Source organism: Hibiscus syriacus, unplaced genomic scaffold (assembly GCF_006381635.1).
Source record: "Hibiscus syriacus cultivar Baekdansim isolate YM2019G1 unplaced genomic scaffold, ASM638163v2 tig00111067_pilon, whole genome shotgun sequence".
NCBI lineage: Eukaryota > Viridiplantae > Streptophyta > Magnoliopsida > Malvales > Malvaceae > Hibiscus > Hibiscus syriacus.
In genome coordinates, this window is record NW_024062969.1 from 42,420 (window position 1) to 67,058 (window position 24,639).

At 34.8% G+C, this 24,639-nt stretch overlaps 2 protein-coding genes across 2 annotated transcripts; both read left to right on the forward strand.

The window, feature by feature from the left end:
* The first annotated feature begins 13,908 nt into the window (after positions 1 to 13,908).
* Positions 13,909 to 17,132, forward strand: LOC120151675 (protein NDL1-like). The gene is made up of 11 exons (XM_039164055.1): positions 13,909 to 14,194; positions 14,960 to 15,059; positions 15,241 to 15,338; positions 15,480 to 15,568; positions 15,730 to 15,790; positions 15,869 to 15,955; positions 16,040 to 16,117; positions 16,195 to 16,251; positions 16,350 to 16,405; positions 16,500 to 16,635; positions 16,712 to 17,132. The coding sequence occupies exons 1-11, from the start codon at positions 14,135 to 14,137 to the stop codon at positions 16,931 to 16,933; spliced, it is 1,044 nt and encodes a 347-aa protein (XP_039019986.1). The 5' UTR covers positions 13,909 to 14,134; the 3' UTR covers positions 16,934 to 17,132.
* A 2,283-nt stretch (positions 17,133 to 19,415) lies between these two features.
* On the forward strand, positions 19,416 to 20,463 carry LOC120151685 (tetraspanin-2-like). Its single transcript, XM_039164067.1, has 2 exons — positions 19,416 to 19,421; positions 20,161 to 20,463. The coding sequence occupies exons 1-2, from the start codon at positions 19,416 to 19,418 to the stop codon at positions 20,461 to 20,463; spliced, it is 309 nt and encodes a 102-aa protein (XP_039019998.1).
* Positions 20,464 to 24,639: the final 4,176 nt, after the last annotated feature.

Genomic DNA, 24,639 nt, shown 5'->3' on the forward strand with positions numbered 1-24,639 from the left:
TTCCGCTGCACCATGGGGTGCGCCGACGGTCCCAATATTTATACGAGATGTGGTGGCAGCATTAGTGCACAACCTCTGTAGACTCACATATCTATAGTTCTTACATATGTACATGGGCTAAGTTAAAGAATAATATGAATAAACTTGGAATAATCATATGTTTGTTTTGTTGGGAAGTGATATATGTGCTATGATGTGGTGTAATGCATGATATGATGATTACGGATAAGAGTAGAAAATTATAAGGACTAACATGCAGATTGGTAATAATGGAAATGATTGGACATAAATATGTATAATTTGATATGATGCTATGTGTACTCGTTGTGAAATGATATATCTATTTTATGATGTGTATATTGATAAGTACAAAATTGTGTGAGTAAGAAATATGAATGATAACAATATAAGTATTGATAAGCATGTTAATGATATATGTATATGTGTGTATTGGTTATATGAAAGGATATATGCTTTTGTATGAGTTGAAAGTATTAATTGTTTATGCATTTATATGAGTGTAGTTACATTACATGTTTTATATGTCTCACTAAGTCATCGACTTAGCATGTGAATGTTTCACACGTATGTTTGGAAAGCGAGAAGAGAAGTAAAGAGGAGCAAGACAGGTTAGCATCTCCCTTACGAAGATCAGATCAGAAATATATTGAATATATATATATTTTTGTTATATAAAATTTAGTTGGCATGTAGTTACAAGATTTGAATTGAATATGCTTTGATCAGTTTTGAAAAACAATTTGATTGTAATTATTAATGTAAAGTACTCATTTTCTTAAATGATGAATTTAAGATTTTATGGATTTGTAAAGAACAGTGTTTTGAAAAGTCAATGTGACACCTCGGACTCGAATCTGATTCGGATATGGGTTGGGTGTTACAAAACCTCAAAACAAAGGCAAATCGGTGGCACCGATTAGGTAAACTAAGCCCAACCCCTTTCTAAATTCAACCTGGATTAAAAAAATAAGATTTTTTCCTTTGATGAAGATGAAATCACGACCACCGTCCCCCCAAAGGTATGATCTTTCCTTTTCCCCCTCTCTTTTTTTATTTTCGTTCGAATAGTCACTGTAAAATCCCTCTGAAACCCCTTTTTCGAAAGTAGTTATTTTTCTTTGGTTTTTCTCCAAATACTTCTCTATCTTCTATGTTTCTTTTTTTTCCAAAAAACTCTCTCCTCCTTTCTCTGTGTTGCTTCCTCTGCTTTTATCTACTTGCATATGTGATTGATGATGTCCGCTACCGAGGAGATAAGATTTCATTATCCTACCTCCATTGATTGACAACATAGTGATTTGTTTTTCATTTTTTATTGGGTTTTTTTCTTTGAATTGATATTTGATTGATTTGATGCAGGTTCGATCACTGTTGATGATGACGGAGGCTCGGGGGCTTTCAGTAGCGGCTAACGCGACTGGGGTGATGGCCGGTGAAATGCACGCGCCAGTCTAGGGAGCTGAAGAGTTTGGCGCGTGCATTACACGCACGGGTGGCTGGTATCTTTTGGTCAACGGCGGCGGCTTCCAGAGAGAAGAAACCCTAATGTGTCTGAGTTGAATGCTAGGCTTGGACCAGTCGAATCTTGGGCCTCGGGTCTAGGCTCCAATTGGGTTCTGGTGGGCTTGAGTGTTTGTATTCTGGGTCTTTGTAATTTGGGCCTACACAATGTAAATTAAAATGTTATAAGTAATAATAATAATAATAATAGTAATAATAAATTAATAAGTGTAATTAAAATCCGGACAAAAATGGGTATCTACAAATAGCGTTGGGCATTTTTTAAGAACTTGCTTCCTCTTCACATTTTGATGTGTATAGCTGTGAAAATGGGACCAAAACAGTAGTTCACTGCGAATGTTCTAGGCTGGAAACCATGGATTGACCGCTGTTTTACTTTGAAATCAGCGTATGATATGCAAGGTAACTATCAGACTGAAGATGATGACCCTATTTGGCTGATGGTCACTAAATTCCTAGGACCACCAAAGGTTCGAATATTTTTTTGGCTTGTGAGTTGTGATAAGGCGAGGGTGAATGTAGAACGAAACGGAGACACTTATCGATTGATGACTCTTTCCCTTTATGTTTGGCACCGGAGGAAGATATGAACCATTTGCTCCGCCTGTGTCAGTCGGCTCAGACCATATGGAGTGTTGTGGTGAAGCAGGATCGGTTGTTTGTTTTTTCAACAGGGAATTGAAGGACTGGATAATCTAGAATTTAGGTAGCCCGAAAGGAGTCGATGGGTAATTTGAGCATTGGGATCTTTTCTTTGGAATTATTTTTTGGAATCTATGGCTACATAGGATTGAGGTTGCTTTTGATAACCCGCTGGCAGATGCAAGGACGGTGTTGGATCATATCAGACAATGGTTTGATGTCATGCTTCGGACGATAGATAGGGAAGACTCGCAAGGCAGCAATGATGAACAGAGAGAGTCGATCAGCTCGTTGGTTACCTCCTCCTATGGGATGGATCAAGGTAAATTCTAATGGGGCTTGGAATAAGGAGGATGGGCTTGCTGCTTCCAAAGGTGTGCTTCGGAACGACACTGGTGCATGGCAGGTTGGTTCTCGAGGTTTCTTGGCAATTTTTCAGCCTTCGAAAGTGAACTCTGGGGAATGTATCTGGGGCTCATATGTGCATGGGAGTTGGGTACGAGACAAGTTATATTGGAGTCCGATAGCTTTGGAGGTTATCATGGCGGTTCAAAGGATTGATTCGGATATGGCTCGGGTCTTTATTCTGTAGCATATTGAAGAAATGCTGAAATGAGACTGGGTAGTTAGAGTTCAAGGTAATCGAGCAGCAGATTGCATGGCATCGATTACGAGAAGAAGCCAACTTGAGTGTGTGTGGTTCATAGTTCCCCTGATGGGGTCTTGGGTGCTATGCACAATGATGCAGAATGAGTAGTTAGGTTTACTTTTTCTGGTAGTCTCGTGTTACAAAAAAAACATTGTCAACTATTCCCATCAAAATGTTGACTTTTTTTTCCTCTTTAAAACATTTGTTTCAACACAGAAGATCCATATTAGTAGTTAAAAGTGTTCTGTTTAAAAAGATATTATCAATAATTTAATGCAATAATTAAGGGTATTAGTTATTCCAAGCAATTTAATAACATTACTGTCGGAACCGTCTTTCGGTTAGGCCCGAAATTGGGCTTCGACTTGAATTGAAGGGTTAGGAGTCGCCACCGATCATTTTAAAAATATTTAGGCTGATCGGACACCATCTTACCTGATCTGGATTTTACCAGAAATATGTCGAGTTCGGGAGTCGGTTACGGTTAAGGAAGGATTAGCACCCTTGAACCGCCCTTTCGGTACTAATCAATTTGTTCGTTGTCTTAATAGCGAAAATTAAAATTAAAAAAAATCTGATTCAAATTACTTACCTTTAATTGGTTGAAAGCAGGGGCAGATGTACATGGCTCCCTAGGGGAGCCATTGCACACCTATTATTTTTAGAAAAGTGTTAGATTTAGTTTAATTTGTTAATAGGAATAGAAAAAAATAAGAAAATTTGCATACCCAAAATTTTTTAGAATAGGGTATTAAAATTTTGGATCCCTATTTTTTAATTTCTAGATCCGCCACTGGTTGAAAGTATTACTGAAAAAGCTAAGAAAGAATGTTAAATTAAAAATAATTAATTAATTAAATAAGAGGAGGAACAATAAACAAATAAAAGCATCACTCTTGGTGTACGACATTCCAAAAATGTTAATGGAAACAACATCGCTGCTAATGCAACAATTAATAACCCAAAGCAAATTGAGCTGGTTCCAATCCCGTTGGTAATCACAATCGGATTTCCTATAATGGTGGAAAGGTGAAAGTTAACCATGCTAAATCTAATGAGGCACCAATTATGCAGTTGGGGTCCACAACCTACAAAAGCTCTAACCAAGTTTGTATTGCTTTCAATTCTCAATCCATAATTAATGACAAAGTTACTATTACCATGCAAGAAAATCACGTAGATGAAGCCATGCAAACTAGCATTTCCAGTAAAGCTGCTGGAATTGCCTTTAAGAATGACATCAATGTGCAAATCAGAATACGAAAAAAGTTGAACCATGATCGAATATCACCAAAACAAAGCCAAACCAGTGCAAGTTGAACTATTATAAACAAATAAACAATCCTCCATCTCCAACCGACGCTTCAAAGATTCAACATGTTGTCGTTGCAAGCGGGAATTTCAAAGCTAATGATTCGACGATCAAACGAACGAACGGACATGGATCCATCGTAAACGAACGAACGGGCATTGATCCATCGTAAACAACGATGGCAACTGAAAATGAACACCGATGACAGCGAAGACTATTATCCTCGAAGTTGGCTCTAATGGAGGCGGTGTTGACAACGGTGGTCGGCAATGACGCAGTAACACCATTACCACCTCCTGACACGGTCGTGATCGCAGGTCATCGCAGCGGTTTTCCCGGTTATCGACTCTCGGGTGTACACGAGAGTGAGAACGAAAGCTATGGTGAAAAAGGAAATGAAAGCGAGAAGCCATAGCTTGTTGGAACTTCCTTTTCTTTTCCTCTACTGGGTTTTTACTTGAAAATCATTGCCCAGCCATCGTGAAAATTGAGATCGGAGAGAGAGAAGAAAAAGAGAAAATCCCCCTTTTTTATTCGTTTGTGCAGGTCCCCCCCCCCGATCTGCTGCAACCCCCATCATTAAATAACAAGCTTTTGGAGGGTCCCCACTAAGTTACTAGCTGATCTCCACTCAAAACAACTCCCTCCTTGATTTATGGTGGCATGGTAGTGGTGGAAGGGTAGTGGAGTAGTGGGGTTGAATATGGGTTCCTACAAAAAAATAAAATAAAAAAAAATATTAATAATAATAAATAAATTATAATAATAAAAATATAAATATAAAACCCGGTCAAAAATGGGTGTCTACAGTTGTCCCTCTTTGCACATTCTTGTGTTAACAAGAATAGGAAAAAGATGAAAAAGACAACTAGTTTTTGTCCGGTCTTCTCAAATGTGATTGAGCTTCCTGGAATTGGGCCTTGTCTTCTTCTCGGTTTAAAGATTTCGGCTTGAAAATTCTTCCAGAAAGCAATTCATCGCTGTTATCGAGCTGAATGAAATCGAACTCATCAGGTCTTTGGTTGGCAAATAGCCCTTCTTTCCTTGAGCTATGTTGCAAATGATGTGCCTTGGAGCTGAGTGTAATCGAACCCGAAGGTTTGGTGTTTCAAGAGAAACATTTTTCAAAGGTTTTTTTTTCAAGAGAAACTGTCTCAAGGGAGGCAAAATTTTGTTTCAAGAGAAACCTATTCAAAGATTGGTGTTTCAAGGGAAACTGTCTCAAGAGAGATAAAATTTGTTTTAAGGAAAACTGTCTCAAGAGAGACAAAATTTGTTTCAAGGGAAACTATCTCAAGAGAGACACAATTTGTTTCAAGAGAAACGATCTCAAGAGAGACATAATTTGTTTCAAGAGAAACCATCTCAAAGGAGTCGATAATTTACTTTTTCCTGAAGATGAATGTTGCTGGTGAGCACGATTCCCTTCGTCGTGAAGTTGAAACCGTGGATGGCCCCTAAGTCGTGAAGTTGAGCCTGGGAATTGGATATCATTCGTCGTGAAGTTGAAATCCAATGTAAGTTGCGTTGTTTCAAGGCCAATATCCCTCGCCGTGAAGTTGAAATTGACTCCGAAACTGAAAAATTTATTAACAGACACTCATTCTTTGAGTTGGATATCCTTCGTCGTGAAGTTGAAATCCATTCTAGAGATGGATGTTGCTTGTGTGCACGATTCCCTTCGTCGTGAAGTTGAAACCGCGGGTGGCCCCTTCGTCGTGAAGTTGAGCCTGGAATTGGATATCCTTCGTCATGAAGTTGAAATCCAAGTATTGTTCTGAGTCCAATATCCTCCGCTGTGAAGTTGAAATTGGTTCTGGAACTGGGAAATTTTTTGTTGACAGTCAGCCGCCCCTTCGCTGTGAAGTTGAGCTTGTGCTATCTCGAGTCTAATATCCTTCGTTGTGAAGTTGAAATTGACTCTGAATGAAATTTTTTTGACAATCAGCCGCCCCTTCGTCGTGAAGTTGAGCTTGTGTTGTCTTGGGTCCAATATCCTTCGCTGTGAAGTTGAAATTGGCTCTGGAATTAGGAAGCCCCTTCTTCGTGAAGTTGAGCCTCAAATAGCACGATATCCTCCGTTGTGGAGTTGAAATCGTGGATATGTGGGTACGATATCCTCCGTCATGGAGTTGAAATCGCGGATGGCCCCTTCGTCGTGAAGTTGAGCCTTGACTTGAATATCCTTCATCGTGAAGTTGAAATCCAAGTATTGTATGTTGCGGGTGGACACGATTCCCATCGCCGTGGAGTTGAAACCATGAATGACCCCTTTATTGTGAAGTTTGGCTTCGAGCTAGATATCCTTCGTTGTGAAGTTGAAATCTACTCTCGAGCAAATTGTGTCGCTTTGATTCCAATATCCTTCGCTGTGAAGTTGAAATTGACTTTAAATGAAATTGGAAAGTTGTTTGTCGACAGACAGTTGCCCCTTCGCTGTGAAGTTGAGCAACTACCATCAATGTACTTTGAATCGAGTATCTTTCGTCTTGAAGTTGAAACTTGACTCTAAAGCTGCAAAACTTATGTATGTGAAAAAATGGTGCTCTAAAATGCATGCATAATGAATTAGTTCTTGTTTTATTTATCGGACAGAATCTTATTTTTTGTCTGTTGGTTCCTGCACGTGGAGAAAGATCTTCGGAAGATCTGATAATTCCCGTCATGATATTGAATTCCCAAAGATGCCCTAATATTTTATGTTGAATCTCAAAAAATGCCCCAACATTTGATGTTGAATCTTCAAAGATGCCCCCATTGTTCCTCATTTCTTGCTTCAACATTGATTCTAAGCATGGGCTTTGTGTTTGAGAGCCACATGTCGTTTACCAAGATCCACTCTAGAGATATTGTCTTGTTTTTGAAAAAAAAATGTTTTTCTTTCTCTTTCAAAGTTCTGAAAATATCAAAAAAGAGTTTCGGAAAATGTTTAATCAAAAAGTTTTGAAAATATTGCCCCTTTCACGGTTTTACAATTGAGACGAATCATAAAACTAGAGTTCATTGGATATCAAAGAATTAATTGCATTGTTAATCCTTCAATAAATTATAGCTATTTGACAAGTGCCAAGATCAAAGCTATCTTTGGGAAATGGTTAAGTAAGGAAAAAAAGTCTCATGGTATTGTGTTTGGTCAAAGGGTTGGCATTTTTGTTTATTTGATGCTCAAAGGTTTTATGAGGTAGCTTGTATACTCCTCTACTGAAAGTGTTCTCCGACTCCCAGCTTTCATGGTCACACTCGGATTGTGCGATGTATTATCAAGGAATTTATACGATCGCCTTAACTGCCCAATTTTTATATTCGAGCTGCCTTTTCAGGCTTTCAACTCGAATCCTCCTTTGGTTTCAAGACATCATTTAGAATTTACGTCTTGAACCCCTTTGTTATTTTTCTCTATCATGCATTAATTACATTGTTTTTTTTAAATAAAGATTAATCCTGATGGGCGGGATGAAATCTGAAGATAGTCTCTTATGTTCAGAACTTCATGTATAATTAGAAGGGACTTTTAAGGAACGTAATGTAGGTCATGGTTCATGGTTATGAAAGAAAAGGATAAATAAGCCCAAACAAGTGTTTCAGTGTATTGAACCAAGGATCAATTCATTATGATGCCTTCAATCCTGTCTTGCCCAATTTGAATATGCTCGTATGTGTTTCTCTTGATTTTCTTTGGATGTTCCATGATCTTCGAGTGAAGTGATTCTGGAATGATTGTGCTTGATCAATCTCATAATTTGAATCTCGACGCATCATTTGAATCGAGTGAATCTTTGCATATGCATCTTGTCTTCTTTTTCTTCACTCTTTCCATTGTTTTTGTTTCTCTTTTTTATTTTTGTTCTGATTGGATCTTCGCACTTGGCATTTGGTATCTCTTTTGGATTGATGTCTTCACTCATGTGAGCAGATTTCTTCCACCTTGCCCCCCAGTGTGGAGGGTGATCCTTGATTAAGGTTGAATCAGAAGAAAAATACCATAGGCTCAAAAGAGGACACAAGGGATATATATATATTTTCTCCTGTTATGAAGGGTTAAAGAAAGAAAGTCGTTCATCATTTCATACATGGAAGTCTTCATAGAAGAGGTATCCCAAGGGGATAGATTTTCAGAATTAATTTTATTCACATGAAAACAGTGTAATTAATGCATGATAGAATTATTTCGAATGAATTCTTCTTTCTTCTTCTTGCTCCCAACATGTCTCAATGTTCAGGTTCCCTGCGAGGTGCCCCAGGTTGTGTCTTAGAAGAATGCTCATGTTCAAATGAACAACTCAATGCTCATGTTCAAATGAACAACTCAATGCCTTGTGACTTTATTAACTCAAAGAAAGGTTCAAAAGTTTCAAAGAGCGGTAATGTCAAAATCTAGTCTTTTGGTAATGACCATGAATTATTTTGGGTAAAGAATCAAGGTATTTTTATTTTGGGGTTTGAGACAGGATAAGAAAGGTCTAATCTTGTCATATGTCAAAAATCTATAATTATTGAACAATTAAAAGAATCCTTAATTCATTTAATATTCGACGAACTAAAGATTAAAATTTGTTCAATTATTCCACCTTAGAAAGTAGAATAAATTCAATTGTTTAAAAGATTAAGAAAACATGAAAGATCAAAGACGTGTTCAAACAAAAAAATGCTCTAAGTGCAAATGGTATATGCAATGCCCCCTTATTCTGCTGTTCATGCCCCTGAATCCATCAAGTTTTGCGCTTCGGTGCCTTATAGTTATTTGGGGAGTGTTTGGAGCATCCTATGTGGCAACTGCAAACAGCTTCAACATCGTAGCCCTTAGGATATGTGGACTCTTTTCTCAAATCATCCTGGCAGGCTTAGTCATACAATCAGCTGATTGGGCTCCCACTGTACTGATTTCAGTTTTTTCTTTTGATGTTACAATCTTGCTTGTGGTGTCATGTGGTTAAAACCACTTCATTGAATCCTCCATGAAGAAATTTCAATGTTTATGAAAATACTTAAAGATGAAATGTAGATGCAAAATGCAAAAATACATGAAATGTTCGAGGCATTGATCCGAAAACATGTATGTTATTATAAATAATCTTTATTGGGAACAAAAGTGTTTTATCTTTTAAGAGACAAAATATCTTGACAGCTTCTGACATGTTGACTAGTCTTCTGCCTTTGTCTATCACTGGTTGAATAACCTGTCGAACCGCTCTGGTTTCTCTGGATGAATCATGCAAATGACGAGTTATTTGCAGACTGAACCTCCGGCTTCCACTCTCTGTTGAGTCTGTTCCCTAACGGCAACACCATTGAAGCCCTCTATCGATAGAAACTATATGAAGCTTGCTTCTTGAATTCATCAGCAATGGCATTCAGCTCAGCTAGGGTTTCGCCATCTTATTCTCGTAGTTTTCAAAAGGAGTGTCCGGGTCAGTAACCTTTTCCTCGTCTTGCCCCTGCAATCTTTTCCAGTCAGTTCTTCAAAGATAAACTTTCATTGTGCTTGATGTAGACCCGGTTCATTCTGAGTACTTTATAATGCAGCATAGTGATATACTCTTCAATTGTGGGCACCACATCTTCTGGATTGAATGTGACACATAGTCACCTTGTATAATGTCCTCTACATTTTCATCTCTTGTATTACAAACCCTTTGTCCATTAATGCAGATTATTCATGTTTAACAAACACGTTTTTTGTGGATCAACACCTCTTTTAAATGATGCGAATGATGAGAACAAAATGAAAGAGAACAAAAAAAAGAGTTAATGAGATAACTCAAAAGAATAATAAAAATGAAATATCCTACCCCACATGATATCTACCCCATATGCTTATTATTCCTACCCGGACATGATCTCTATCCCGCATGCTAATTTCAAACAAATCTTAACCGCATATTTGTCTAGTTCACATGCTTTGGAACAAAAAATAAAGCACGAAATAATCTCGAAGCAGCCTAGGTTTTGAAATGAGGTTTTGGGTGGGCTCTAATTCTCCATAGTCTCCTGGTTTTGGTTCTAAAAAAGGGTACCCGAGTTCTCCTTGCTGGTGCCCCCTTGGGCTTGCCAGACCCTTAGTCCTAAGCCTATTACAAGCTTGTGTGGACTAAGTTAAACTCGAGATGACACATTCCCTTATATCTGTGCGGTGTATAAATTCACACGAAGACATAAGGTATATGAATCCCGAAGGCTACTTTCTAGATTTGTGCGGTGAATAAATTCACACGAAGGCGTCGCTTTCACCCCCACTTAAATAGGGTTCGAAGCTCAGGTTTAGAGCCTTAAGTGAAAATTTGAAAAATCTGAAATCATTAAAAAACGTCAGTACAACTATTTATTTGAAAAAAAAATCAAAGGTAAATAATTAGAATCAAATAAATAAATTAAAATTTAAACTTGTAATTTTCTCTAAAAAAGACAACCGGAAATTAATTTCGGCCTGACCCACTTACATGTCCCCAGCGGAGTCGCCAAGCTGTCGGAACCGTCTTTCGGTTGGGCCCGGAATTGGGCTTCAACTTGAATTGATGGGTTAGGAGTCGCCACCGATCATTTTAAAAATATTTAGGCTGATCGGACACCATCTTACCTGATCTGCGTTTTACCAGAAATATGTCAAGTTCGGGAGTCGATTACGGTCAAGGAAGGATTAACACCCTTGAACTGCCCTTTCGGTACCAATCAATTTGTCGATTGTCTTAATAGCGAAAATTAAAATTAAAATTAAAAAAAAATCTAATTCAAATTACTTGCCTGGTTGAAAGTATTACTGAAAAGGCTAAGAAAGAATGTTAAATTAAAAATAAATAATTAATTAAATAAGAGGAGGAACAGGAAACAAATAAAAGCATCGCTCTTGGTGTACAACATTCCAAAAATGTTAATGGAAACAACATCACTGCTAATGCAACAATTAATAACCCAAAGCAAATTGAGCTGGTTCCAATCCCGTTGGTAATCACAATCGGATTTCCTATAATGGTGGAAAGGTGAAAGTTAACCATGCTAAATCTAATGAGGCACCAATTATGCAGTCGGGGTCCACAACCTACAAAAGCTCTAACCAAGTTTGTATTGCTTTCAATTCTCAATCCATAATTAATGACAAAGTTACTATTACCATGCAAGAAAATCACGTAGATGAAGCCATGCAAACTAGCATTTCCAGTAAAGCCGCTGAAATTGCCTTTAAGAATGACATCAATGTGCAAATAAGAATACGAAAGAAGTTGAACCGTGATCGAAGATCACCAAAACAAAGCCAAACCAGTGCAAGTTGAACAATTATAAACAAATAAACAACCCTCCATCTCCAACTGACGCTTCAAAGATTCAACATGTTGTCGTTGCAAGCGGGAATTTCAAAGCTAATGATTCGACGATCAAACAAACGAACAGGCATGGATCCATCGTAAACGAACGAACGGGCATGGATCCATCGTAAACAACGATGGCAACTGAAAATGAACGCCGATGACATCGAAGACTATTATCCTCGAAGTTGGCTCTTATGGAGGTGGTGTTGACGACGGTGGTCGGAAATGACGCAGTAACACCATTACCACCGCCTGGCACGGTCGTGATCGTAGGTCGTCGCAGCAGTTTTCCCGGTTATCGACTCTCGGGTGTAAACGAGAGTGAGAACGAATGCTATGGTGAAGAAGGAAATGAAAGCAAGAAGCCATAGCTTGTTGGAACTTCCTTGTTTTTAAATGTGAGGATGAAGGAGGATTAGCATGGTATTGCTGGTATTGTTCTTCATTTTCTTTTTCTCTACTGGGTTTTTACTTGAAAATCATTACCCAGCCATCGTGAAAATTGAGATCGGAGAGAGAGAAGAAAAAGAGAAAATCTCTCTTTTTTATTCGTTTGTGCAGGTCCCCCCACCGGATCTGCTACAACCCCCATCATTAAATAACAAGCTTTTGGAGGGTCCCCACTAAGTTACTATCTGATCTCCACTCAAAACATCTCCCTCCTTGATTTATGGTGGCATGGTTGTGGTGGAAGGGCAGTGGACTAATGGTGGAGTAGTGGGGTTGAACATGGGTTCCTACAAAAAATAAAAAATATTATTAATAATAATAAATAAATTATATAATAAAAATTAAAATATAAAATTCGATCAAAAATGGGTGTCTACAATTACAAAAACAGAGAACCAAATAATACTAAATCAGAATACAAAAACTAAATCCCAAAATTTAGCATAGCATAGGGACTAAATTCACAGTTTATCCCCAAAAACCGAGCCTATTTTGGTAAATAGAATATTTAGTCGGGCCAAACAATAACGTTTAACTAGGGGTGTAAACGAGCTGAGTCGAACTCGAGTATTGCTAAGCTCGACTCGACTCGAAAACTCTGAAATGGAGCTCGACTCGACTCAAAAACTCTGAAATGGAGCTCGACTCGACTCAAAAACTCTGAAATGGAGCTCGACTCGACTCGAAAACTCGCGAGCTTAAAATTTTCAAACTCAATTCGAACTTGAAATCCTGAACTGAAGCTCGTGAGCAGCTCGAAAAGGCTCGAAATGAAAAAAAATTCTTAAACTTAACTCGATTGAAGCCTCAAACTCAAACTCAAACTCGAACTCGAACATGAAACTTAAATACATGAAATCTTATTATATTTAAAAAAAATCAATACATAAATATTAATATTATTAATAATTTATTTTTTTTAAAATAAAATCTTAATATATTATATTTTCGAGTTGCTCATGAGCTTTTCGAGTCGAATATCGAGTAGCTCGTTTCGGCTCGTTAAGAACTCGAGCTCGAGTCGAGTCCATTCAATCCGAGTATTTATTGAGCATTGATCGATTCGATCTCGAGTAGCTCGCGATCTGTCTCGTCTCATTTACAACCCTACGTTTAACTACAGTTTTAATATAAAAAAGATAAACTACACTAATAGAAACCAACTTAGTAATCTCCTATTTTGGTCATCAAATTAATTTCTTAGTAAAACGTTAGCATTTTTTTGTTTTAATAACCAACCATTAAAATTTTATAGGAAACGTTGGTATTTAGCATTTTGGAAAAAATAATGACATAATGATAAAAAGTTTCCTTAACATATAATTAAATAGTTAGTTTAGTTTCTATTTTTTTATATCATTCTAGTTCCAACATTTTATTTTGTGATAAAATGATATCAAATTGAATTAAAATCGTTAATCAATTAATGATTAATATTTATCGCTAACTTGAACAATCATATGTGTCAAATATGATGACGTGGTACAAATCATATGCACATAAAGTGATGATTTATCACATTTACACAAGTGATAATGTGACATGTAATATACATAAGTGATGGTATATAATATATCACGTTTACATAAAGTGATGATGTGATACATGTCATATAACCACTTTAGACATCATAGGACTTGATAAATTGGGCAACAAGCATTGACTTTTTGTTAATTAACAGTTTTCATTTGATTATATATATATTGTCCCAAGATAAAATATTAGAGTCAAAGTGTTTAAAAATAATAAGAGTTAAAGTGACTATTTTATTAAACGTTTGGAGAATTTTGGCATTAGGCAAAAAATAATATTAACCATGCTTTTGAAGAAGAAAAATTTGATGACTAAAATTGGAAAGAAGTAATAGATTGGTGACTAGTGGTGTAGTTTATTCTAGAAAAAACTAACCGGGGTTTAGATTTAACCAGAAGTGGTGTTAAAAGAAGTAAATCCGTTGGGGTTTACATAAAGCGTCGGTGGAGACTTCACCTCTGCTCTGTTTAAAAAAATGAAAAAAAGAAGGAAATTTAAATAAAAATAAAAATAAATAATAGAGAGGGAGCAATCGAGCGAGGCGTATAGGGAGTTTTCGAGGGAGAAAGAATCGCTTGATTTATAAGCCGTCAATATCGAAGCAAAGAGAGAGTCATATATTCTTATATCTATCGTTTGGAAGGGGAAAAAAGAAAAAAAAGTTTTCTTTCTTTGTTTGAATATAACAGAGAAAGAGCCACAGCAATGGCTGACTCAAACGATTCCATTCCTCTCTATGCTGAAAAGATCTATCTTGGTGGAAAGGTTTTTACCCCATTTTTCAACATTTCCATTTTGCATTGTTCAATTGAGTATTTAGTTTTTTTAATGGAAAAATAAGGGAACAATCCAATTTGATTCTGCAATATCGAGAATTTTAATGAAACGAGTTTGCTCAGATCTTCATTATTTGGTCAAAATTTGCCCTTTTTTTTACATGTTTTCTTATATTTTTTTTACACATTTGGTAATATATACAAAGCAATTTTTTTTGGCTTTTTCTTAACCTTGTTTGACTTTTTTTTTTGTTTATATTTGACCTCTTTTATGGTAATGGGTATCCTAATTTGTATCAAATTGGAGTTTCCTTAAGTTAGATAATAAGCTGTGATATTTATGGATTTAAGAATTCATTTACATTTTCTTGCCTTCTGCCTTGTCTTTGGAGTTATCTGCTTTTACTTTTGGTTTCTTTGATTTTTTGGAGAGTCTTTCCTTCTCAGTTTTTGTTTTTGCTTGTGATGACAAAAGAGGTTGGGATAATGGATTCTTCCTTTGGGATTGTTGAACTTTTGTTTGCAGCTCGTTGAAGAAACCTTGGCTGCACCTTTTTCATTGTTGTTATTATTTTAAAATTTGTCTAGCTGTAAACTTTACATTTTGGCTGCACCTCTGAGAACATTATGGTACTCATTAAAGCTACAAATGCATCCATTTTGTATGCTTAATTGTAACTCTTAACTCTCTCTATGTCGATTTCTATGCATCATGTATTTGTTCGTAATCGGTTTTCCTGCAATCATCTGCCAGGAACATCATGTACGTACGCGCTGTGGTTCTGTGTCTGTTATAGTATATGGTGACCAAGACAAGCCGGCACTAATTACATATCCTGATTTGGCGTTGAATTGTAAGTATAATGCTGCCAGACACCATAGCCCCTTTGCTTCGAGTATTCTCCTATGGCTGATTCTGCAATTATCATGATTTCTCATTCATTAGGATGAATTCAGTTGTTAATCTTAGTCAGCGTTTATCGGAAAATCTGCTTTCTAACAATTGTGTTGTTCCTTCTGTAAAACTGTTTTCAGATATGTCTTGTTTCAGAGGATTGTTCTTTTGTCCAGAAGCAGCCTACTTGCTGATGCCCAACTTCTGCATTTACCATATCAGTCCTCCTGGACATGAGGTTAAATTAGTTGCCATATTCCTATTTGCTCGATTATGTTCTATGTGCACTATTTTATCACCTTGGAATGAACTAAATTGATTATTGGATTTTATTATTCACATATTTTCCTTTCTGACACTTTCACAAGAGTTCTTCCAGTTGGGAGCTGCTCAAATTTGTGAAACTACTTCTCCGCGTTCTGTTGATGACTTGGCTGATCAGATCCTTGAGGTTCTTAACTTTTTCAGGTAATCTTATTACTAGTGCCTTTTTTAGCGTTGTTTTTAGTACACTCTTTAGTTAATGCCGCCATCACACTTAAGATAGCATCTTAGTACAGAGCTATCAGATTTGGCTGGTGTCAATGTATTAGTCAAAAAGGAGTTCTAATAGTTGAGATTCTGTTCAGGCTAGGTGCCGTGATGTGCATGGGAGTAACAGCGGGTGCTTACATTCTCACTCTATTTGCCGTAGGTTATCTTATGATATCTTTGATTAATATGTTTAAAATTTTCGATGCGAGTTAATTGACAGTTTTTATATCACAGATGAAATATAGAGATCGTGTACTTGGTTTGATACTCGTGTCCCCTCTTTGCCGAGCACCTTCTTGGACTGAATGGTTCTATAACAAGGTTCCTTCCTAAGATTGCTGGTTATAGTTAACATTCTTCGTGCATAAATGTTTATCATATAGCTAAAATGACCTGAAATCTTAGGTGATGCTGAATTTGTTGTACTTTTACGGAATGTGCGGACTGCTTAAAGAGGTTTTGCTTCAACGTTACTTTAGCAAGGTACCATAGTGTTTATTTTTGTTATATTTTCACTTCTCAAGTATGTTGAACAATGAGATTTCTATATATTGCAACAGGAAGTTCGTGGTACTGCTGATGTTCCCGAGTCGGATATAATCCAAGCCTGCCGAAGAGTTAGTGCCTAACATTTCTCTTTTGTTTTGCTTTAAACGCTGAATTTCCTGTAGTTGACCTGAGTTGACTTATTTCCGTTGCATGTTTGTTTTCTTAGTTGTTGGACAAGAGACATGCCTCGAATGTGATGCGGTTTCTTCAAGCAATTAACGGGTATGACAAGAGACTGTTTTGGTATCATATTAGTCGTTTTTATCACACTGCAGAACTTTGTAGTGATCAAAACTTTTGTATCCCCAACTTGCAGAAGACCCGATCTTACCGGTGGGCTGAAGAGGCTAAGATGCCGTACCTTAATATTTGTTGGGGACAGCTCACCGTTTCACTCCGAGGCCCTCTTCATGACGTCCAAGTTCGATAGAAGATTTAGTGCCTTGGTTGAGGTAAGTACCAACTAGTCCATAGTTTTCCGGATTACGTAAATATCACGAACTAATGGAGGTTTTATTGCTTCTGCAGGTCCAGGCTTGTGGATCAATGGTGACCGAAGAACAGCCACATGTAATGCTGATACCTATGGAATACTTCTTCATGCGATATGGATTGTATAGGCCATGCCATCTAAGTGGTAGCCCGAGGAGCCCATTAACTGCATCTTGCATCTCACCGGAGCTTCTCTCGCCTGAAAGCATGGGGTTGAATCTAAAACCGATAAAGACACGTGTATCGCTCGAAGTTTGACAGTGTGGGGTCGAGAAAGATGGGATTCCATGTATTTTTGTTTGTCGGAAAAAGAAAGTGTATAAGAAGGGTAGAGAAACACAGTTTGGGAGGGGTGAGGAGAAGGGTGTAGATAAAAAACAAGGAATTATAATGGGGTTAAAACATGGTTCATTCTTTTGTAGTCAGTCATAATGAGTCATTGAACTGTAAAAAATTCTAAAGGAGAATTGGAAATGCATCCCTTGAAATGTATTCATTGCTTGCCATTGCTGTATTTCAGTATCTCTTTCTCCCGTCTATTTCTTGTACCGGAAAATTTCGATTGACGTCTCCGGTCTTCGGATGTCGATCCTTGCATGCTTTCCTAGTCCCACCATAGACGCCCATGCCATGACTGAACGAAACTGTCTTCTTCATCTAGCCTCTTAACACCTTTTTCCTCTTCATAAAACTGAAAAAAAGTAACCAAAGCAAAGTTGGACAATAATTGCAGCAAAAGATCATTCATTCACGTACTAAGGGTGTGTTCAATAGTTGAAAAATATTTTTTGAAAAATATTTTTCTAATTTTTATGTGTTCGATAGTTGAAAAATATTTCCGGTGTTTTCTTAAATACATATATAAACTATGGTCAAAATACTTGGTCAACCCTTGTCTTTGAATGAAGTTTGAATTTAGTCCTTATACGCAGTGATGGAGTTATTAATTTTTTTTTTGAAAGATCAGTGATGGAGTTAGGATACAGAATACGGATTAATTTTTTCAACAGTTAGACCAGAGTTTATACATGGACTAAATCTTAAGGTTTACTAAAGTGTAGGGACTGAAAGTATATTTCACCGGATAAAATAATGTGGCACGTTCTACCGACTCGTTTTTTTATAAATATCCGATTATTTTATGTCACTGTTGCTTGAATGTGATTTCTAGCAGTTTTTTTTTTGATTGAATGATTTCTAGCAGTTTTCAACGATAAACATCGAGCAAACTCGAACAATCACCTAAAAATAGTTATTTATATAAGGTTGTAAAACGAGGTAAGTCGAGCTCAAATATTACTGAATTCGATTTGATTAAAAATTTATAAGTTTAAAATTTTAAAACTCGATTCGAATTCGAAACTATAAACTAAAGAGTGTAAAATTTCAAAAAATTTCGAATGAAAAAAAATCATAAACTAACTCGATTGAAACCATAAATTCGAACTTAAATCTTAAATATATGAAAATCTTATACTGTATTTTTTTAAAACATTAACACATAAATATTAGTATTATTAATAATTTATTTTTAAAAAAATAAAATCTTAATATATTATATTTTCGAGCTACTTGCAAATTTTTCAAGTCAAGTATTAAGTAGTTTGTTTCGGCTCGTTAAGAATTCGAGTCGAGTTCGAGTTCGAATCAAGTCTATTCGAGTCGAATATTTATCAAACTTTGATCGAATCTTTCTCAAATAACTTACGATTTGTCTTATCTATTTATATCCCTACGACATTATCGTAGAATGTTCGAGATTTTATCCTTTTATCTTATAATTGGTAAACGTTTTAGGTCCTCAACGAACTTTAGTTTGTATCTTCTTTCGAGATACTTCTTATAATTTGTTAATAAGGTATAGAGATAAAATTTTAAGTATTTCACAATTGGTTAAATTACACAAATGGTCCTATGACCATTGAATAATATTTTATTGAGTTATTTGATTATTAAATGTTATAAAATGGTCATCTAATTATAGGGAGTTACTTTGTAGAATCCTTTGACTATTAAAAAGTTACAAAATGATCATTTGACTATTCATTATGTTCCACACTTGTCATGTTTGTTAAATTTTTAAAGACAGTCTGAATTGTACGTTAACATGCTGACTGAAATATGATAAAATATGATATCATAATTTGAAATGACTATCATATATCGGTTAAAATATCATTGTTCAACTTAGACAATCGTTAATTTTTTTAACAGAAAAGGATGAGTTTGGAATATTATGAATAGTAAGATGACTATTTTGTAACTTTTAATAATCAAGAGATTTAACAAAGGAACTTCTTGTAGTCGAGGATCATTTTGTAACATTTAATAGTTAAGGGACTCAATAAAATAGTATCCTATAGTTGAGGGACTATTTGTGGACTTTACCCTTCACAATAATATTATTTTGGATAAAAACATTGTCGTGATGGTTTATTAGATAGAGGTAGGATTAATTAATCTTTGTCGAAGTTGCAGGGTGGAGTTGGGCAATTAGGACGAGATTTGAAAGTCCAAAAGCAGGGGACAAGTTCACCTTAAATAATATGAAACTTGGACGCACCATTATGGGGTTGTTGTCTTAATTTTAGAGTAAATAATGGAATTTGTTCCAAAAAAAAAAACAAAAGGGATAAATAATGAAACCACGATTCATTGGACCCCATGGCATCGATCAATTTGATCCACACACAGATTCGTCAGCACAACTTTTCCGGTTTGTTTAAACATACCTCAAATCATGAATGTATGAAGCTTCAAACACATGCTGTGTTCGGTGGGGGCAACCTTGCCATAAAACTCCACTTTGTGGATCCAAAAATTAGTTTTTTTTAACTATCACTATCTCATTTATTAATCAATTATTTTAAACTGAATTTTGTACAGATTTATTATAAAGATGACTCTCTTAATTTAATTTTTTTTATTAATAAACCTTAAAATTCAAACTTCTAACTTTGTTTAAGGAATTTAATGTCACATACTATTAAACAAATTGATTATTAGTTCTAAAAGTTAGTTTTAATATCGGTTTGGTTCAGTTTTTTTTTTGTTGGGTTACAATTTCTCGTGTTTTATATGGATATAAGAATATTATGCTAATGACGTAGTAAAGGTGAATTATTAGCCTGAAATCATGGAACTTTGGCCTAACGAAAAGTTGTCCATGAGGTAATAGCTTTGTCTCCGTCTCAATTTGCATTGAAAAAAAGGTCAAACGTTATTTTGCTCCTGATATTATGTTTAAATTTAAATTTTAGTCACTATTTTGATCTAATTTGATCCTCTTACTTTTACAGTATTATTATTTAGCATCAATTGTGAACACCATTAAACATTCCAGTTTATTATCAATTAATTTGATGTTTTTTTACTTGTTTATTGTTTTTCGATTAATTTGATGTTTTTTATAGAGTTCGTTTATAATCGATTCCAAATTGTATTTTTAACTCTTCTTTTTTTGTTTTTTTGGTTATGTTTGACAGTCGGGATGTTGCAAGCCCCCTACTATCTGTGGGTATAAGTTCGTGAACCTGACAGAGTGGACGAACCCGTCGAACCTGACCGGAGATCCTGACTGCTACCTATGGAGCAATGACCAGACGCAGCTGTGCTATAACTGCAACGCATGCAAGACTGGTTTGCAAGGGAATTTGAGGAAGGAATGGAGAAAAGCCAGTATAATTCTCATTGTGGCGGTGGTGTTGCTCATTTGCGTCTATGTTGTTGCTTGCAGTGCGTTTAGAAACGCACAAACGGAGGAGCTCTTCAACCGCTACAAACGCTAGCTAGCTCTTCTCGTTGCTATCATGCTTGTTTCTTTTATTTGTTGTTGTTAGTGTAATTCTAGATGTACTTTTACTCTTTTAGTTGTTTCTATGTATTGCGAATGTAATGACTATTATAATTTGTTAACCTTAACATTAATTCATCTTTAAACCCTGAAATAATTTGAACAAGTATCATAAATGATATCAACCCCAATGTTAAGCACTAATAACAAAATTCAAAGTGACTTGAAATTATTTATTTGAAGACACATCGACTTCAACTCTAAATGATTTGATATTAAAATTGTTTAAATTCAAATTATCTAAATTCAAAATAATTCACCTAAACTGAAAAAAGTAAAATAAAATCAAGATCAACTTAACCTAAATAAATAAATCTAAACATGAAAATGATATAAACTAAAAAGTGATCTAAAAGTAAATTGAAACAATCCAAATATGAAATAATTTAAAATTATAATAAATCAATAACTTAACACTTTTAAAATTCGAATTAATATGACCTAACTAAACCCGACATACCCAATATAATAAGTCTAATTACGAGAAATGTCGGTGAAGGAACACTAGAATATCACTCAACAATGTAAATGATGAGTATATTACGCTCTTTGTTTTACATAAAAGAAATGTTCACAGACTTGACTTGAGTATTAATAATACCCGGGATTAAAATATCGATACTTAAAAAAATATCAATATTTATTCTCAACAATTAATACTTTTTAATAATTTAAATATTAATATTTGAAATCAAATTCGATATTAAATTTAAAATTATTAGAATAATATTTTAGGAAAGTAGAACAAACCTCACATGCACTCAGGTAAAAGCTTTTAAAATAAATGAACGGACTTGGGCCTGGGGGATTAAATTCCGTGTTGATGTTGTAAAAATTTGTTGGTAACGATGATCGATATTAAGGGGACGTTTGGTTCATAGAATGTAACATTATCTTCGATAATAAGATTATCAGAATGTTACATTACCTTACACATTACTCAGAATGTTACATTATTGTGTTTGGTTTATTTGACAGGAATGTATGATTACAATGATTGATTAAAAGAATAAAAGATTACTAGAATGCATATTTTACTAAATTGTCCTTATGATATTTTTTTAACAAGTTTAATTCAAAATATTCAAATGAAAATATTTATATAAAAATTCATAGAAAATATATTATTGTATTATTTTCAATTTATATTTTTTATTAAATTTAAATTCATAAAATTTATATAAATTTTTTTATAAAATTTAAAAGATAAATGGGTAGATTAAAAGAGTAAATATACCATATATTCTTTGAATCTTAATTAATATTTAAAAAGTGATGATAATAAATAAATAAATAAAATGTATAATAGGTTTGGATAGTAAAACAAGGAAAAATATAGTTGTGGTTTGGGAAAATAAATTTTAACAAATTTGTGAAAACAAAAGACTATAGCTTTTGAAATAAAAGTAAGGGTATTTTGGAAAAAAATATTTTGTTTCAAGGGCATTTTAGTCAAAGTTAAAGAAAAAAAATACCTAAACAAAGAATGGGATTAGCATTCTCGGTAAAAGGCTATAAAATATTGTTGTTGGAAATAGTTTATTACTCCCCTATTAGAAATCTTTCCCATCAAAACGTGGTATTACAATCTAGAAAAAAAATTCCTAACAATAATCCTCAATTCTATGATCCAAACAGCCTCTAAATGTAAAGAAACAAAGAAGACGACAAGCTTAGGTTGTCTTGCTTTTGGGGAAGCTTCATTGCTTTCAGGGACGCAACTTCCAACGCATAAATCTACTCCTTATCAACAATTTCTATGGCTTTATTCGGGTCAGACAGAAACCAAAATAAAATTATTTTTTAAATTAATATTCATTTTAAATTATTTTTTAAATTAACATATTTTATATTAGAGAAAATAAAAAACATTATATTAAAAATTACTTTTTTTATAAATGTGTGAGATAAGAACATATACTACTTATAATCACCTTAGCTTAATAAAAAATTAATAAAAATTTAGTAAAAGTATACCTAAGGCTCCTGTAGTTGTCCAAAAAAATAATTTGGCTTTCGACATTTTTTTGTACTCAATATAGCCATCAAACTTATAAAAAGAATCAAATGTGGCATTTTGACCAATGATTTCCTTCATTGACCGTTACGATACTGATTGACAACTGTCATTTCGGTGTCAAAATAAATTCCTTATTCTCAATCAATAAATAAAGGAAATACGTAGTAAAGAGAAGTAAAAATGGGGGGATTTTGGTAAAAAGATATTAAAATAATAAAAGTGATTAAATAAATAAAAGCAATTAAAGTAAAAATAAGAAGATGGATATTGTGAATAAATACGGTAAAAGTAGCCTCAAGCTTCGCTTTGACTATATTTCCTTCAAATCATCGAATAAGATTTTCTCTTCAAGATTCACGTCGGTTACTTTGTCTACAAGGGCTATCCCCGTGACTCTATCTTGTATACCGAATACCCAAGGAAATCTTTGATTCCGGCTTCGGGAATTGATTCTATCAACATCAATTGTCGTAGATCAATTACCGTTTAAGTTCGTGGCGACCGACTCAGATTGTTGCTTCAATAACCGTCAATTTCGATCTCAATTCCCTCTTGGCGAAGCTATCTCGCCAAGTGTGTTCCCAGGAAGTCGAATTGCTTTCTATAAGCCGAATCTTCCTCCCACACGTTTAATCGCAACAACCTCTTAACCAAAGTCAATCTTTGATTTTGAAAACTGTTTTGATTTTGAAAAATAAGCGCATAGATTGAGAGAGATATTCTGAAGATATTAAGGGACCGTTTCAATTCTCCCGTTGGAATTGAATCATCGCGAAAGCTCTCGGCTTATGAAAAGTTTAGCTAAGCATGACAAAAGCCATACTTAGCATATTAAAAACAAAGCTTGAAAATAAAAGAAAAAGGGAAAAACTTGAAAAGTAAAAAGAGAGAACTTTAATAAAACTAGAGAGAAAAGAATAATGTAATTTGAGTGATGAGTTTAAGCTTACCCCAAGTGGGTATTTATAGCCTCTCAAAGCCTAAGAGATAAACAAAGAAAATAAATAAAATAATCCTAAAAGATAATTGTTTTTAATTTAAATTCAAACTTAAACTAGTCTCCTAATGCAACTCAACTCGTCAATCTTCTAGAAGGCGTGCGGATGAAGTCTTCTAGAAACCGCCGCTGACTGAACCTTCTAGAAACTACCATGTCAGACCGCATCGTGTCTAGAGTCGTGCCCATGTCTCCAGCCGTGACCAAATAATAAAAATGCAGAATTCGCCCATTTTGTCACAAATTCTGGAAAACAAGGACCTGTACAAAAACAAGTATAACACGACCAATTCAGCATCAATAATTCCACAAAATCAAAAAAAATAACAAGTAAAGATTAACGATTTTGAACACTTATCACTGATGTGCCAGTCAAAGTGGTTGGTGATGTGGTTGATGACATGGCAGGTGTGCTAAATTGTTTTTTTCAAGTTCAACTGCTAAATTGATTTTTTTAAAAGTTCAAGGGTGTAATACCCCAAACATCGGGTCAGTGACTATATTGAAAAGATTTAAAATTTAGAGAATTAAATTGAATAAATGGTAAAGTATAAGAAATGATTTAGGAAATTGTGTTTAAGACCAATTAGTAAGAATGTAAGAATGAAAGGGCATTTTGGTCCTTTAGAGGGAAATTGATTTAAAATTTATTTTATTAGGGATATTTAAGAAGAGAAAAAGGGGAAAAGTTGAGAAAAAAGCTAAGTTATATTTTTCTTCTGGTTCTTCTCGTTCTGTGTTCTCCCCCATAGCCAAAGGTAATATTTCTTCAAGTTGGGGTTTCTTTTAGTTTATGGGCTGGTTGTGAAACCTTAAGTGATATAAAGGCTTAAGGAATATTCAAGGGTGATTAAAACTAAGTGATTAGTGAATTATTTGAGATTGAAGAAAATGGGTTTTTTGAGTGATATGATGAAATATGAGTTTATATTGAGATTTACAAGTAAATTTGACTTGTTAAAGAAGTAAATGAGAGATCAGAAGCCTTGGATGTGATTAAAAACATGTATGAAAAAGTAGTGTGATTCTTGGATTGGAGTGTTCTTTGAAGATTTTAAATGTTAGAGGAAGATTAATGAAGGAAAGTTAGTTGA

Coding starts and splice junctions, on each gene's coding strand:
- LOC120151675 (XM_039164055.1), top strand. CDS start 14,135: ATGGCTGACTCAAACGATTCCATTCCTCTCTATGCTGAAAAGATCTAT. Junction 15,569..15,729: donor GAGGTTCTTAACTTTTTCAG/GTAATCTTATTA, acceptor GATTCTGTTCAG/GCTAGGTGCCGTGATGTGCA. Junction 15,791..15,868: donor ACATTCTCACTCTATTTGCC/GTAGGTTATCTT, acceptor TTTATATCACAG/ATGAAATATAGAGATCGTGT.